Here is a 15,587-nt window from a genome sequence, read left to right as displayed (position 1 = left end):
TTAATAAATAAAATGAACACGTAACACAAACAACGCACAAACATGAAAACAGAGTCAATAACACCTGAGGAAAGAACCAAGGGGAGTGACAGATTTAGGGAAGATAATCACGGGGGTGATGGAGTCCAGGTGAGTGTCATGAGGCGCTGGTGCGCTTGACGATGGTGACAGGTGTGCAGGATAATCAGCAGCCTGATGACCTAGAGGCCGGAGAGGGAGTATAAGTGACAAAACGTGTTTGTTTAATTCTGTTCAGACTTTTTTGTTGGCTAAATTAAGTTTGATCTGTCTTTTTAACTGTGTGCTCTGTATTTAGTTTAAGATAGGTTATAAGTAGGCCGTTTGTAAAATAAATATAATTAGCATATTGCTGTAACTTGTTTATTAGGGTGGCAGGTAGCCTAGCGGTTAGAGTGTGGGAACAGTAACTGAAAGGTCGCTGGTTCGATAAGACCGAGCTGACAAGGTAAAACATCTGTTGATGTGCCCTTGAGCAAGGCACTTTACCCCAATTTGCTCCAGGTGTGCCATACTACTATGGCTGACCCTGTAAAACAACACATTTCACTGCACCTATCTGGTGTGTGACAATAAAACATATTTTTTTATTTTGGGGGGAGGGATACTGTAGGCACTAGCCTTTCTTGGTAATTGCTGTTATATAGCCTGTTAAAACTTTTGTTAAGGCTTAAACCAGTTCGCAAATGTTTTGTTTTATTCTATTGAGACATTTTCTACGGCCAAATTAAGTTCAAACTGTAATGTTATGTTTGCCGCGATATAATATCCTGCTCGTATTTCCCCTATAAACAATGACTTGACTTACTTTTGATACTCCCCTAATAAAGTTTAGAAACTTTTGTGAAGTTTTGGTGTGGTGTGGCTATTAGCCTATTATACTGCAGGCCTATGATATGAAGGCAGTGAGCACCGGCACTCCACCTGACTCCAGACAGTTGAACTTGAGGTGAGGAAGAATGTTTAAGGCCTACCAGAGTTACTCCCAGAATCTAACAATATAATGATTATATTTATAAAAAATATTCTGATTGAAAAGTGTAAAATTTGTCTTCTTCTGTACGCCTGTATCTGTATAGCAGACGCAGTAGCCTATCTGACAAGGTTAAAGAAATGCATGCTGGTGTCGTAGCATACCGGTAGCATTTCTCTGTCTCTCTCTGGGGCATACGCTTCTCTTCCTTTATATTTCTTTGTTTAATATTAATATCATACAGTGGACACCTAAGCCTATAGGTCTATGCATGCAATGCCCTGATGCATTTAGTGCTCAAATCTCTGACAGCTGAACCGTGAGGTGGACATTTATTGTTTTAGGAAAGTAAAAAACAATACAAAAAAAGGCAAACAAGTTTTGCATATTGTCAGGGATCCCTCCGGAACTGTCAAATTACGCACACCTGGTTCCTATTTCCCACTGATTGATTTGTATAAATGTGCTCTTTGGTTCTCCACTGGGCTGTCGATTATTGTTACAATGTCCATTGGTTGTGTGAGTACCTGTGCTGTGTTTTCGTGTCTCACCCCGTGTATGTATTCGAGGTACTCCTCACTCTTTTGTTTGGGTTTAACCCTGTATTTTGTATACGTGTTTGTTTGGTCTTCGTCCCTGTGCCTTCACATGGCACGCTTTAATTTGGGTAAATAAAAAACCCTATTACGCATTCCTGCGTCTGTCTCCTGACCCTTTATACCAACGTGACACAATAATCGACCATTAAGGGAGACAGCGGGAATGGCCCGTCCGATGACGCTGCGACTGGTCCATCCTGTGCCGCCTGAAATTCAGGAGCTACAACTGGCCCGTCCAACGCCGCCACAACTGGTCTGTCCGAGGCCACTGCTACTGGTCCGTCTGACGACGACGCAACTTCGGCAGCTGCATCGGGTCCTGATCGACCCGCACTGCGTTCCTGTGATCGTCCTCAAGGCTGGCGTTGTTGCGCTGCTAGTGCAGTGTGTCAGAGGGGGGTACTGTCACGGATCCCTCCGGAACTGTCAAATTACGCACACCTGGTTCCTATTTCCCACTGATCGATTTGTATAAATGTGCTCTTTGGTTCTCCATTGAGCTGTCGATTATTGTTACAATGTCCGTTGGTCGTGTGAGTACCTGTGCTGTGTTTTCGTGTCTCAATCCGTGTATGTATTCGAGGTACTCCTCGCTCTTTTGTTTGGGTTTAACCCTGTGTTTTGTATACGTGTTTGTTTGGTCTTCGTCCCTGTACCTTCACATGGCACGCTTTAATTTGGGTCAATAAAAAAAACGTCTCCCAACTCTTTATACCAACGTGACACATATGATACACATCCAAACACAACGAACAGTGTTTTTGTAATTTGTTATAGTCTGTTTGTAAGGACATGTAAATGTGGCTCATTTAGTCTATATCCCTCGTTTATTGACGACCCTGGCTGCGTGGGTGGAAAAACCCCAATGGGTTACGCACCCAGTGCATTATGGATGGCCAGTAAATTTCTCAAATGTCCGATAAACTAAAACATCTTCCCAGTCACTTGTCAGGCGCCACATATTCAGTCAAAGTTTAACAATCAAAGTGCTAAGGTTCGAGGTTCCAAAATCCTTCTATGGATTATATCTATGGCCACACTGTTGGAGTGCGTGTTTCCCAAATTGCTGCCTCCCCGACTGTAAGTGTTTGTGATAAAACTTACTCCACAAATGTTATTGGAGAAGCTATCCTCTGTGGCTAAATGATGCTCTCTGGTGTAGTATTTAGAATTATTTTATTTATGTCTCTTCAGACAGGACAAATATAATTTTTGGGGAAATTGTTTTGTATAGCCTAATTTTTGCTAAATGATTTCAATGTATCCCCCAGAACCCTTACTTCCCGTGGCTATGCCCGAAGGCCTGCAACTCTCACTGTTCATCTTCCCATTAGTGGATGCAGAGGGAATGGAATATGGGACAGCTGTTTGGGATACACCGCTGTGCTGCTGGAAGAAGAGATGGGCTAGTTTGTGTTGTTGTTACTGTGGTTCAGAAGCAGAAGGGACATAGTTTATCATCCTTTAAATCAGGCCATTCTACTGAACATCACAGCCCTAGAAATCAGAGCACGAGGACCGGACAGTCACAGGGGCAATGTTGAGATAGTACATTTTCTTCCAACAGACAAACTAAGTGCCCACAAAAACCTAGTCTCTAAACCTAGCCCCTTTGTCCTGCCCTCCCTCCTCCTCCATCTCTCTAGCTCGCTACCTCTATCTTCCTCCATCTCTCTTTACCTCCCTGATAACAGATGGTGAACCAGTGTGTGTGTTCCACTGTTTCCCTTTTAGAGTGAAACATGCTGAGTCGGGGTCGCTCTCTCTCTCTTTCCCATCCTCTCTTCTCTATCTCCCTCCCTTCATCTCTATATCCCTCCTCCCTCTGTCTCTCTCTCTCTCTTTGATCTGAACCATATTTAGATGGCTGAGGGTGACCTAAACATGGATGTTGTAAATATTGTGTATATTAGTGGGTTGTTGTTGACAGATGACAGGCCTCACCAGTGGCCTGAGAATGAGCTGAACGGTGTGAGTTGGGTAATGAGCTGAACGGTGTGAGTTGGGTAATGAGCTGAACGGTGTGAGTTGGGTAATGAGCTGAACGGTGTGAGTTGGGTAATGAGCTGAACGGTGTGAGTTGGGTAATGAGCTGAACGGTGTGAGTTGGGTAAGGGTTTGAGGACAAGGTCAGGGCAGAGAAGAAACCAACCCAGGATAACCTAAAATAAACCACTACTCCATATTACTGTAAATGTGGCACTTGAAGAGCAGTAGCAATTCCTTTAACAACCAAGCTAAGTATACTACATGTATTGAATGTGGTACTTAAATTGAAGAACAACAGCTATTAGCTTAAAACCTAAACTAGAGAGCTAATGTGTCACAAGCACTACCATTAACAGGGGTTGAATCTGCAAACTGTCCTACATTTGCAATTCATCAGTGTGTTTAACACCCACATAAATAACTAATATGTGTTTCTATCAATAGGGGATTTTGTCTAGTCAAGAGTCTGAATCAATCTGATGAGAGACTGAGAACCAATTAATGAGAACAAATAAATGAAGATGAAGTCAAAAGGAGGGAATTAAGTCGTAGTCCACCAAAATGAGAAATAATATGATAGGATTAATATGATTTGGTGATGTTATTATGCCTTCATAACACATACTGTAAAAAAAAAAAACTTGCTACAAATGGTCATATATTAGTATACAATAGTATTTTTACAGGGATCTGCCTCCACCCAAACAGCTTAGATAATACGCCTAGTACCTGAACATATTAGACCAAATATTATTATCTGTGTGTGGAAGTAAAACTGAAAAGAGGATTATATTGTTTGCCACAGAAGTGTGTTCCAGACCTTCACTTTAGCTTGACCTCTAGCTAAAGATTCATGGCCAATAAGGCATGACCTCTCACTCAGAAACGAACCTAAAGGAAAGTGCATTTCTGAGCAGACGTGGGCGTCAAGCTATATTTTGATGATTTTGAAGGACAAAGGCACGGAGCAAAGCATAATCATTTCATATGGTTTCTACACACACACACACACACACACACACACACACACACACACACACACACACACACACACACACTACACACTGTCTTCCTCTGCACATTACACATCCCACTCCTACACATAAAGCATCAAAGAATCACTCCTTCACACAGATCTCACAACCCCGCTAACAAAATCAGCACACTCATAAAATGGAACTCCCACAGAAAGAGGAACACACACAAACACGCAAGTCACTGCGTTGAACAGAACACACAATGCAGTGACTATACTCTGCTCTCGCTGAACTAAAACTTAGAAGGTATTCCAGTAACGGTCAGCCTGTGTAAAATGAAACCCTAACCCCCTAAGTACACACAGGATCCATAAAGCAAAGCTCCAAGCATCTTCATCAATATCTAATCATCCTGTAGTCCTCGGTGTGTCACACACTCACGCCTTGAACACAACTACACCTATTTGAGACAGTGTGGTTACAGTGAGCACATCACTTCCCTTCAAACTAATGTGATCTGGATGCAAATATCCCTTCACTTTTACTCAGTGGTGATGTCACTCCCTGAGGTAGACAGAGGAGTTATATAACTGTAGCAGAGCTGTTTGTTTGTCTGATCACAATTAAATGAACAGTATGCCAACTCCTTTTAAGCCAGATTAAGTCAAATCCGCCACAGGGGACACATTGGGCATGAATAATTTGGGCATGTTGGGAACATCCAGCTGATGCTGAGAGACTACCATCAAGGAACAGTGACAATTAGTGACAATGTTTTACTCAGTCAGGGAATAAAATCATAACACCATATCCATCAACGAACCCATGCTTCAGTGGGTTGTGGAAAGAATGCACTGGGGGGAAACATGGGAATTATACAAAAGAGAAACAGAACTCACTTTCTGCGGATGGTGGAGCTGTTGGTGTCAGAGCTGTCTGTGTGGTCCAATCTGTCCCGCTGCTCCCTCTCAGCTGGGTTCGAGCCACAGGACATGCCCCGGGTCAGCCTGGTGTGGGCACGTCTCTCCCGGCTCGGCCCTGCAGGGGGCACCACCACAGCAGGGGGTGGGGCGGTGATGGGGCTGGGGGTGCTGCCACTACCTCCACTACTGCTGCCAGGGTGGATGGGCAGGGAGAGGGGCTGCTCTGCTCTGTGGTTGGTGTTGCTATGGTTCTGTTCGGGGAGCTCCGGGGCTCGTGGAGGAGTGGGTTTCTCCAGCCTCAGGTCCTGGTTCTCCTGGCTGACTCGGTCCAGCTGGCCTTCCAGCTCCTCGATGCGCCGCCGCTGGGTCTCCATGAGCTTGGCCTGGCTCTCGATGATGTTGTTGAGCTCCAGGAGGTACTCCACGGCCCGGTTGGGGCTCTCTGGACTGGTCTCCATGATGGGAGGCCTTGCTACAAGGAGGCTCCAGGGTTCCACCACCTCCGCCGTTACGACCCTGGAGCTCCAGATCCCACCCCCCCACCAGCCCTGATGAGTGGGGGGGGAGAGGGGAGGGAGGACGGACAGGGGGGCTGGAGGAAAATTAACTTGTGGATTGTTTTTTTCCCTTTCTACTTTACGCAAAAAGCCTTTCAGAGATTCAGAGACGGCAAGGGACACAACGGTGTGTCGACAGCTTCTCGAATGATGACATATCACAGTATCTCACAGCAAGACGGGGTTGGTTGCAATTGTTCTACGTCCACAAAAGATGGCTTCACAAAGAAAAGAGTGCAAAGGTGAAAAACAAGTAAGGGGTACAACTGAGTGTGGTTAGCTGAAGGCTTAGTGTCTTTAAATTCAGCATCATGAAGGATGACGGAAGATAGAAATCCAGGACCTTGGGCATCAGGTGTCATTCCAAATGATCAACCAAAATCAAACAATAAAAAAGAGAGATGGATCAAGGCAGAGAAAAAAGAGACAGAGAGGTATAGTTGAAATCTGAAACAATAAATGCACATTAGCCATCTTGGTAATTCAATATTCCTCTCTCCTATGGAGAGGCAGACAGAGGGGGTTACTGTGTAATACGAGATCAGTGAAATAACAATAATACACACCAGTGACTCTTGTCATAGACCCCAGTGTTCTCCTTGTCAACTTCAGTCAAGATGTGTTATCGTTTCAACAGCCAATTTGTCTGAAAACAGGTTGATTCTCTCCAAAATGATCAATGATCACAAAAAGTGTTCTGTCTTCCCGATGAAGAGGGGAGGGGGAAAGGGGTCAGGGAAATTGGCTTGTTATGTTCTCCCACTAATAAGCAGTTTTGTCAAAGATTATATAATATAAAACATTCCATGTTCCCTCCCACATAGACTATCCCTGCAGTCCCTACCTCATCCTCTTCACCCCATAACTAGATGTGTCTTTGGAAAAGACAAAATTAAGACGTTAGAAGACTGATTCATGTCATAGTTAGAGGTCCAAGTATTCACCCCTGCCCTGTACAGACCCCATCCAAAAGCCAGAGGATGGTTTAGGCTATAGATTTTGCCCGAGTGCCCCTCGTAGATCACCGCAACGTGTAGCTTCACCTCACGCGTCCATGACGAAGAGTTGCCTACTCGAACTCGAGTCTTTTAAAAATCTTTAGACAGGTCAATTTCTTTCCGAAAATTGTTAGCTGAAAAATGATATAACTGTAAAATACTCCACATGTCTTCAATACACATACTTGATCTGTATAAGGAGTTTCCACTTGCCTGTGTCCTGTTCCCGACGTTTCAGGGAAAACCAATAAAACAGTCCGCTGCGCACTTTCTAAAATCCCATGTGATTAAAACAAATAAAGTGCATTTATCAAACGATTGTCAATGTTTTACCCATCTGTAATCCACTATGGTAAGAGTCGCAGTAACGTCACACCAGTGGTGGTACAGATATACGAAGAGATGGACTCCTGGCAAATCTGTGAACTGCAGGCTATGAGCGCGCGTGGGGCTCAGGAGCGCTCTTGTGCGGACGCGCAACGTATGATGCACATTATAGGCGATTGACAAATGTAGGCTAGAGCATCGGCACCTTAAAATGTATATTTTTCTAAAACGTTTTGATTGAAATATGGTCTGCAATGATCAATTTAACGAAATTGTTATGTGCATATGATATGCATTTATCAATGGCTTTAATTCCAACTGTTGAACTGTTTTTCTTATTGGTTTTGAGGCATTATGGCTATATAGATTACTGGTTTGATGTAAGTCTAATTCTTTGTAAACATTCCCCAAAATCTCCACAGTGAAGGGAAGTTAAAGTAATTTCCTAAAGCCGATTCATTTCGCACTTGACTCAGCTGGAGAAAATCCAGAGGGCGCTGGCTTTCTGCGCTATCAATAACTTTAATTGCAAACCGCTATGCTGAGGAGAACCTAGTCATTACCAGCATAGGCCTACAGTAATATGTCACTATTGGTAATAGGCTATTGCCTCCTCTCATGGCTCCCTATGTGCATTTTCGTCAGAGTAAGCCTAATGACACTTCACTACTTCAATGAAGCGTCAGACTATAGCCAAAATAGTCCACTAAAGGGCCTCTGTGCCACAATATTTTTTGTAATACAGGATTAAATAACTGCCATTTTCCGGTACAAAGTTTGTAAAGGTCTTTGTGTAATTGCTCATGTCACAATAACTGTGTGTGTATGTGTATGTGGGAGAAAGACAGATGGAGAGAGAGAGAGTGCATGCATGTGGGTGTGCATGTGTTAAAGGTGAGGCAATTTGTTGTACACTAATAGTAAAAAGCCTGATATTAGATAAGAGAGTACATGGAGAGATGTGAAATCCCTGCTCTTCCACAGAGCTTGGTAAATCATTCATGTGTTACTAAAAGATCAGCCATTTGCCCTTTCCTGATACTCATACATCTGCCACACACACACACACACACACACACACACACACACACACACCCTGTGTGCCCTGTTCCTCCTCTCCCTCTCATGCATTCTCTTTCCAGGCGCATCTAAACATTCCCATACATACTCCATCTGCCATGCTAACACTGAAGCTATTCAGACCCCACCTCTCTCCCCCTTTCACTCCTGCTATACATCTCTCATTCCAATTTCTCTCCTTTTTCACTCCCATATACTGTATCTCTCTATGCCATCTTCCTTTCCAGCTCTCTTCTGCTCCTTGTTTTTATCTCTTGTTTGTTTGTAAGCCTCTATGAGTCTCAACTCTGACTCAGTGGGGATTTTGGAGATGTTGATTTGATGGCTGTCAACTTCAGTACAGGGTAGAGGAGAAGAGGGTTCTTATGTGCTCTGAAGCACTGCCCTCCAGTGATACCAAAGATAAGATGGATGAAAACACACGCACGTACACACACACACACACTTTTTTAGATGCATTTCCACCCTCACCCTCCGCACTGTACCAAATTTTACTGCCATCTACTGCTTTAAGTAGAAAACATCTTCTCAATGAACCTCGTCTCATACTCACACAAGTATTGTCAAAATAGATGAGAAAATGATGTAAAGTAATATAAATATTTTATTAGCAGTTTATTTTAAGTTTGTTAACAATTTATTGGCTATTATCTTCTTTATGAAAATGAAAAGAAGAAGCATTCAAAAACATAAGTTACAACAGTAACAACAACAGTCTCAATAAAAAATGGAGCTTAACTGGACTGGTTTGGTAGTCATGTGCTGATGTGTAATCCTTTATTCATGTTCTGGTTAACACTGGAGACGTGCTGTGCCAGTTGTGAAGTGACACCTCTGCTTTTTCTTCCATTGGCATGAGAAAAAGAATGTAAAAACTGTCTCTAAAATTAGACATCTTAATTTATACATACTCAGTTGCTTCCCTCACAACACTGTTTCGGTGGGTCAGATAATTCAATGCAGACAGCGCCATCTCCAAATGTCTTGAATAGAATGTCAATTGAAAGCAATATGTGTCTTCCTGTATTTAGTTTTCAGTCCTTTAACTTAATATATATATTGGTTTATCGATTATACATCTCAATACCTGGGGATTTAAAAAATACATCTGTACAAAAATATCCTATTTGGGCCCCAACTCCCATAACTGGCTTACCAGTTACCAATTGTTTGGCAAAGCAATGACAGATTGATTTAATATCTTGTCCTTTATTTATTCAGATAACTCAATGTTAGGAGCCATTGGCTGTTTTTACTGAAGATCAATAGACAAGAAAAATACGTAGATATTTGATCATTTTAGTCATGACAGGGGACTATAACGACACACCCACTACTCATTCATTATCCAAATGCCACATACACAGTATGAGCCAGCTTAATGGTTCAGTATGAGTTTGGTTACCAAGGCAACTGCAAGTGGCACTTAAGAGTAGTGGTGAACGACTCCGGGATTTTGGGAGTTGAATCCGACTCCGACTCCTGCTATCAGAGCGGTTGGAGTCGGCTCTTTCCCGACTCTGACTTCAATTTGACAAAACATTCCAAAATTAGCTCAAATTAGCTACAGCTGCAATGTCAGAGTGTGTGCGCTGAACTGGGTGATTGATTAGCAATGCATATGGAGCCATTTGACACTAATAACCAAAATATTCTAGGCTTAACCAGTAGCCAACATCAGCCTAGTTCCCATGGCACATTTCTTTGAACGACTCTATGATTTTTTTAAGCATCTCGCTGCAGATTATGTGTGCTGACGCCGTGTTGTCTGTGAACACTAGCTCTGGTCCAGGGAGTAGTGTTAACCACAGTGTTGTCTGTGAACACTAGCTCTGGTCCAGGGAGTAGTGTTAACCACGGTTGCTTGTGCAGCTAGCTAGTATTTTTATTGTTTTTTAACCTTTATTTAACAAGGCAAGTCAGTTAAGAACAAATTCTTATTTACAATGACGGCCTACTAAAAGGAAAAAGGCCTCCTGCGGGGACGGGGGCTGGGATTAAAAATACAAAATAAAATAAAATGTAGGACAAAACACACCATCACGACAAGAGAGACACCACACACACTGTTGCTGGAGGTAACATACATCCTGTCTCATCTCGTATGTCTCACAGCATCAGTGGCGTGATTAGGTATGACCCTACCGGGGTTTTAAGAGTCGACTCTGACTCTGTGGTCAAGGAATCAACTCTTTTGGAGTCAACTCTCCACCACTATTGAAGAGGGCACAGCACTACTGTAGAATAAATAGTGGCTCAGTTCTTATTTCCAGGAAATAACATTTTGACAATTTAAATATTTATGCATGCTGTGTTACTTTGGTAAGATTTGTTTGATAGAAGGGTTTACCCTGATACTTAACTAATATCACAACATTCATTTCAATAACATGAAATCCCAAGTCTATAATGTTGATTAAAATGTTTTCAGTAGCCTTTATCTTTTATATGTATTATTATATTTCACAGAACCAACAATACTATTCAGGGCTCCATTAAATATTGTATATACAATAGCATTTAGATATGTATTTAATACAAATATTTAGACAGTATATAGATTGCACACACAGCACAAACTGGCTGTCAAAGCCACGGTCCTCTGAAAGTCATCACAATCAAATGAACACACACAACAGCATCTATGTCAGAACAGTTGGATGGACAGTAGGAGTTGCAGGTACTATACAATACCACCCCTTCCCTTCACAATCCCAGGACAAAGTGGAGCCTGGGATTGTTGCATATTATTGCTCAGTATCATGAGGTATTATGCTGTCTCTCTATCTCCAGTGGAAGGGAACTGAAACTTCAATACTTATGTACAGTGGCATGTATCACTACAGAGAGAAAGACCATGCCAGTTCCTAAAAACTGCAGGAGGACAATTGTATTGCAACTCCTGAAGGAGAGCAGAGAAAGGTGCTGTGTACAGAAAGGATTTCCACAGAGGAGAAGAGAGAAACTGATTTTTGTTCCACTGGAACATCTTAAAATATTTACAAATGAACATTGTCAACAGTAACATCAGTCAGAAACCAGCTGTCAAAAGGCACAAAGAATATTACTAAATAATATGACATATCAAAAGCATCACAATAAAACAAACTGTGTTGAGTATAGTCTTAAAAAGCAAGCATATACCGGTATGTGAGAGGGGATACAGTTTGGTACTCTTCTTGATCATGAACTCTTGATATAATAACGGTTTCCTCTAACAGCATGTATACTTTTGCTTTGCTATCTATATTCCTGATTCTTCCATGACTCCTCTTCCCCTTCCTCTCCCTCTTTTTCTCTGTTCTCCTGCAAGCCTGTTCTCCTGTATGACCTCAGTGATCCTCTGTTGGCTGGGTTTGAGCCAGGGGCCTGGGAGCAGCAGGGCCGGGGTCCCCAGAACAGACCCCTCTGTGAGGGCCAGCGAGAGGCCAGAGACACTGGCAGCATACACACTGCCATCTGAGTGGCTGGCTACTGACTCTGCATACTCCAGCTCAGAGGAGGGAGTTAGGAAGGAGAAGGGATCTCTCTGTAGTGGAGAGGCCACGCGAGACTCCAAGGAGAGCAGGTTGTTCAGGGACTGAGACCTTTCTCTCTCCTCATCATGTATCCTCTTCCTCTCCCACTTTATCTCCCTCAACCTCCCATCCTCCCTCTCCCACTCTCTGTCCCTCAATCTCTCACTCTCCAACTCCCTTTCTCTTTCCATGTCCCATTCTCTCCTTTTCCTCTCCCTCTCTTCCTCATACTCTTCCTCCCAGTCTTGCTTTGGCCTGGGCAGCCTTTTGTTAGTAATGGGGAGATAAGCATCTTCCTCCTCTTCATCTTCCTCCTCCTCTTCCACCTCTTCTTCCTCCACATCCTTCTTCTCCTCTCTTTCCTTCACCTCCTCCTCTTCCTCTGTTTTCCCGTTGTTCTCCCTCTTCCTGACCCTCTCCTCACTCTTGCTTTTCCTTTTTCTATCTCTCCTCCTCTCTCTCTCCCTCCCTCTCTCATTCCCCCTCTCTGCCTCTATGTGTATGTTATCATTGTTATGTTTCCTCAGGGCATCTCTGGGTAAACTGTGAGAGCCTCCCTTGTTCCTGTTCTTCCTCCTCCTATCCCTCCCTCTCACCTGAGTCCTCTCTCTCAGGCCGCTGCCTCCTGTCTCACTGTCCTCCTCCTCCTGTCTCTCAGGACCAGGGTCTGAATCAAGACAGTGTCCAACTTCCCCTGCTCCTTCCTCTCCCTCTGAGCTGCTGCTTCTGCCTCTCCCTGACCTACTTCCTTTCTTCTTCTTTTCTCTCCCTGTCGAAGACCTCCCCCGCTTCTTCACCTTGGACCTGTAGCTGCGGCTCGCCCGGCGGGCCAGGTCTACTGCAGCCACACTCTGCTCCTCGGGGTGCTGCAGCGGGAGGAAGGGGGAGGGGACTCTGCGCTCACGGCCTGATGAACACACAGGGAGGAACCCAGGAAGTAGGGAACAAAGAGAACACATTGAACAGGTGGAGAGAATGAGGAGAGTTAGAGAAGCAGGTGATGTTACATAACCACTGTAGAGGAACTCCAGAGTTCACAGGGAATCCTTGTAAGAAACTGTAGGTGTATGTGTGTAGATTGTGTTGTCTCAACAGCTGCTACTTTCCTGACCTCCAGGTAACCCTTCGTTATAACCATTACAGTATATCAACGTTGTGTGCTCTCATGCAAATGTCTCCTGCATTGTTGAAGCACAGAGATCACTAGCTCTCTTCTGCATTGAGCAACACTTAGAAGATTCTAGTGGCACACGAATCAATTCAACCAAGGGATATTGTTCTCATTGACTTAACTGGCCATTTGTTTTTGTTAAAACTGAGGTTTGAGTCATTAGTTATACCCCTGTCTCAACATTTCAACATGTGGATGATCATGGTCTCACAATGAGGGTTTCAACGCACAGTACACAAAAGGTATTTTCAACAATGACAACAGTAGAGACAACAGTAAAGACAACAGCAGATACATAATAGAGACGACATTAAAGACAACAGTAAAGACAACAGTAGAGACAAGATAGGGATTGAGGAGGAGAGGAATGTAAGGAGACAAATAAATGGAGGACTAACAGGAACGATTACCAACCGCGTATTCTCTGTCCGGCCGATGACATAGAAGCAAGGCTCGCCTAGCTTGGAGTTGGTCATACATAGAGACAGACTGGACAGCTCCACTGACGGGGAGAGAAGAGGAACGGAGGAAGAGCAAAGAAGAAGAGAAAGATGTGGAGTAAAATGAAAACAGGGAAAGAAGACAGGAAATAAAGAGAGAGCAAAGGAAAACGTGGTGGGGAGGTAAGAGGGAAGGTAAGAGAGAAGGTGAGAGATGGAGGGTTCAAAGAATGAATCACAAGAAAATAAGAGAAATAATAAAAGGAAGGAAAGCCCCAAAATGAGAAAAAAGAAAAGCGTTATTAGTAATTCAGTAGACGCGAAAGAGGTGATACACCCAAGAGAGATATAATACACCCAAGAGAGATATAATACACCCAAGAGAGATATAATACACCCAAGAGAGATATAATACACCCAAGAGAGATATAATACACCCAAGAGAGATATAATACACCCAAGAGAGATATAATACACCCAAGAGAGATATAATACACCCAAGAGAGATATAATACACCCAAGAGAGATATAATACACCCAAGAGAGATATAATACACCCAAGAGAGATATAATACACCCAAGAGAGATATAATACACCCAAGAGAGATATAATACACCCAAGAGAGATATAATACACCCAAGAGATATATAATACACCCAAGAGATATAATACACCCAAGAGAGATATAATACACCCAAGAGAGATATAATACACCCAAGAGATATATAATACACCCAAGAGAGATATAATACACCCAAGAGATATATAATACACCCAAGAGAGATATAATACACCCAAGAGATATATAATACACCCAAGAGAGATATAATACAGCCAAGAGATATATAATACACCCAAGAGAGATATAATACACCCAAGAGATATATAATACACCCAAGAGAGATATAATACAGCCAAGAGATATATAATACAGCCAAGAGATATATAATACAGCCAAGAGATATATAATACAGCCAAGAGAGATATAATACAACCAAGAGAGATATAATACAACCAAGAGAGATAAACAACAGAAGTTTGAAAGTTTGAGGTAGATTCTGTAGTGGTTATGCTCAGTTGAATGTCCTGATTCTCTCTAGTCTACCGCCACCTTATCCTCAGTCGTCATCCCACCTAGTCTGTTAAAATCAAGTGAAACTGAGTGACAGTTTGTGCTGTGGGAGGAGTGTCTCTGGGGTTTTACAGTGCTTCTACCCCCCCGGTCCTTTTCTGTATCTTACCGTAGTCTGGTACGTATCCGTTGCCTTTCTTTAGCACCAGGTGTATGCGGTGTCCTCCCCTGCGTATCTGCTCTACAGCCAAGCTGTGGGTCATCCCTGCTGTGCTGTCCCCGTTGATCTCCACCAACTGGTCACTCACCTACAGCACAGTCCTCAAGTTGAGGTAACTTACAGTTTTACAGGGAAACATTAGACAACGCTTCTGTAAAGAGGTACCTTCGGTTGGTCCGGCATTCTAAAACAATACACTCGCCTGTATTTTGTGGCTGCGTGAGGCAGGTCCTCCCTCCATCAGTCCCAGTACGTACAGACTCATGTTGTACTCATTTCCCCCTCGCAGACTGAACCCAAAACCTGTTGGGCCGCGGTCCAGATCCACACTGTAATACCTAGAGTCATGCTAAAGAAGAAACAGAGAGGGAGAGAGAGAGGTGCATATCAGTCTCCGGAGGAGAGAAAGATACACAGACAGAGAAACGGTGAAAGCGAGTGTCTCTGTGGAAAGGAGCCACGGACCCGAGGACATTATACACTCACACAGACACACATAATGGATGGATGGCCTCTGCCCTCACCTTGGTTCGTGACCTGTGCCCTTTTCTGCTTCTGTAATTGGGGTCATAGTCTGCGGTCTCCGATAGGCTGGATGAGTCTGAGAGAGAGGAGGGGTGAGGTTAGCATGCCAATGAAGACAGAGAGCAAACAGGTACTGGATGCATGTACACACAGAGAACATTGACAGTGTCTTAGTGACCGTGTGAACTACAATGGGGAG

General features: G+C 43.4%; 2 protein-coding genes across 8 annotated transcripts in view; both read right to left on the bottom strand.

The window, feature by feature from the left end:
- The window catches only part of LOC115168076 (IQ motif and SEC7 domain-containing protein 2), a 51,319-nt gene extending 43,838 nt beyond the window's left edge, over window positions 1-7,481 (bottom strand). For 2 of the 6 annotated variants that reach the window (XM_029722966.1, XM_029722967.1), the window contains exon 1: window positions 5,456-7,480. In XM_029722966.1, coding sequence (XP_029578826.1) covers window positions 5,456-5,937 — 482 coding nt within the window. In that variant the 5' untranslated portion in view covers window positions 5,938-7,480. Of the gene's footprint in view, window positions 1-5,455 lie in introns of all 6 variants that reach the window. The other 4 variants (XM_029722964.1, XM_029722965.1, XM_029722963.1 and 1 more) reach the window with 4 other exon arrangements.
- A 5,289-nt stretch (window positions 7,482-12,770) lies between these two features.
- Window positions 12,771-15,587, bottom strand: part of magixb (MAGI family member, X-linked b) — a 49,737-nt gene continuing 46,920 nt past the window's right edge. The window contains exons 14-18 of one of the 2 annotated variants that reach the window (XM_029722962.1): window positions 15,388-15,464; window positions 15,066-15,212; window positions 14,813-14,951; window positions 13,545-13,632; window positions 12,771-12,866 (exon numbers count right to left, since the gene is read on the bottom strand). In XM_029722962.1, coding sequence (XP_029578822.1) covers window positions 12,860-12,866; window positions 13,545-13,632; window positions 14,813-14,951; window positions 15,066-15,212; window positions 15,388-15,464 — 458 coding nt within the window. In that variant the 3' untranslated portion in view covers window positions 12,771-12,859. The other variant, XM_029722961.1, reaches the window with a different exon arrangement.

The sequence above is a fragment of the Salmo trutta genome, chromosome 30, assembly GCF_901001165.1.
Source record: "Salmo trutta chromosome 30, fSalTru1.1, whole genome shotgun sequence".
NCBI lineage: Eukaryota > Metazoa > Chordata > Actinopteri > Salmoniformes > Salmonidae > Salmo > Salmo trutta.
This window is presented reverse-complemented; position numbering and strand designations above follow the sequence as displayed.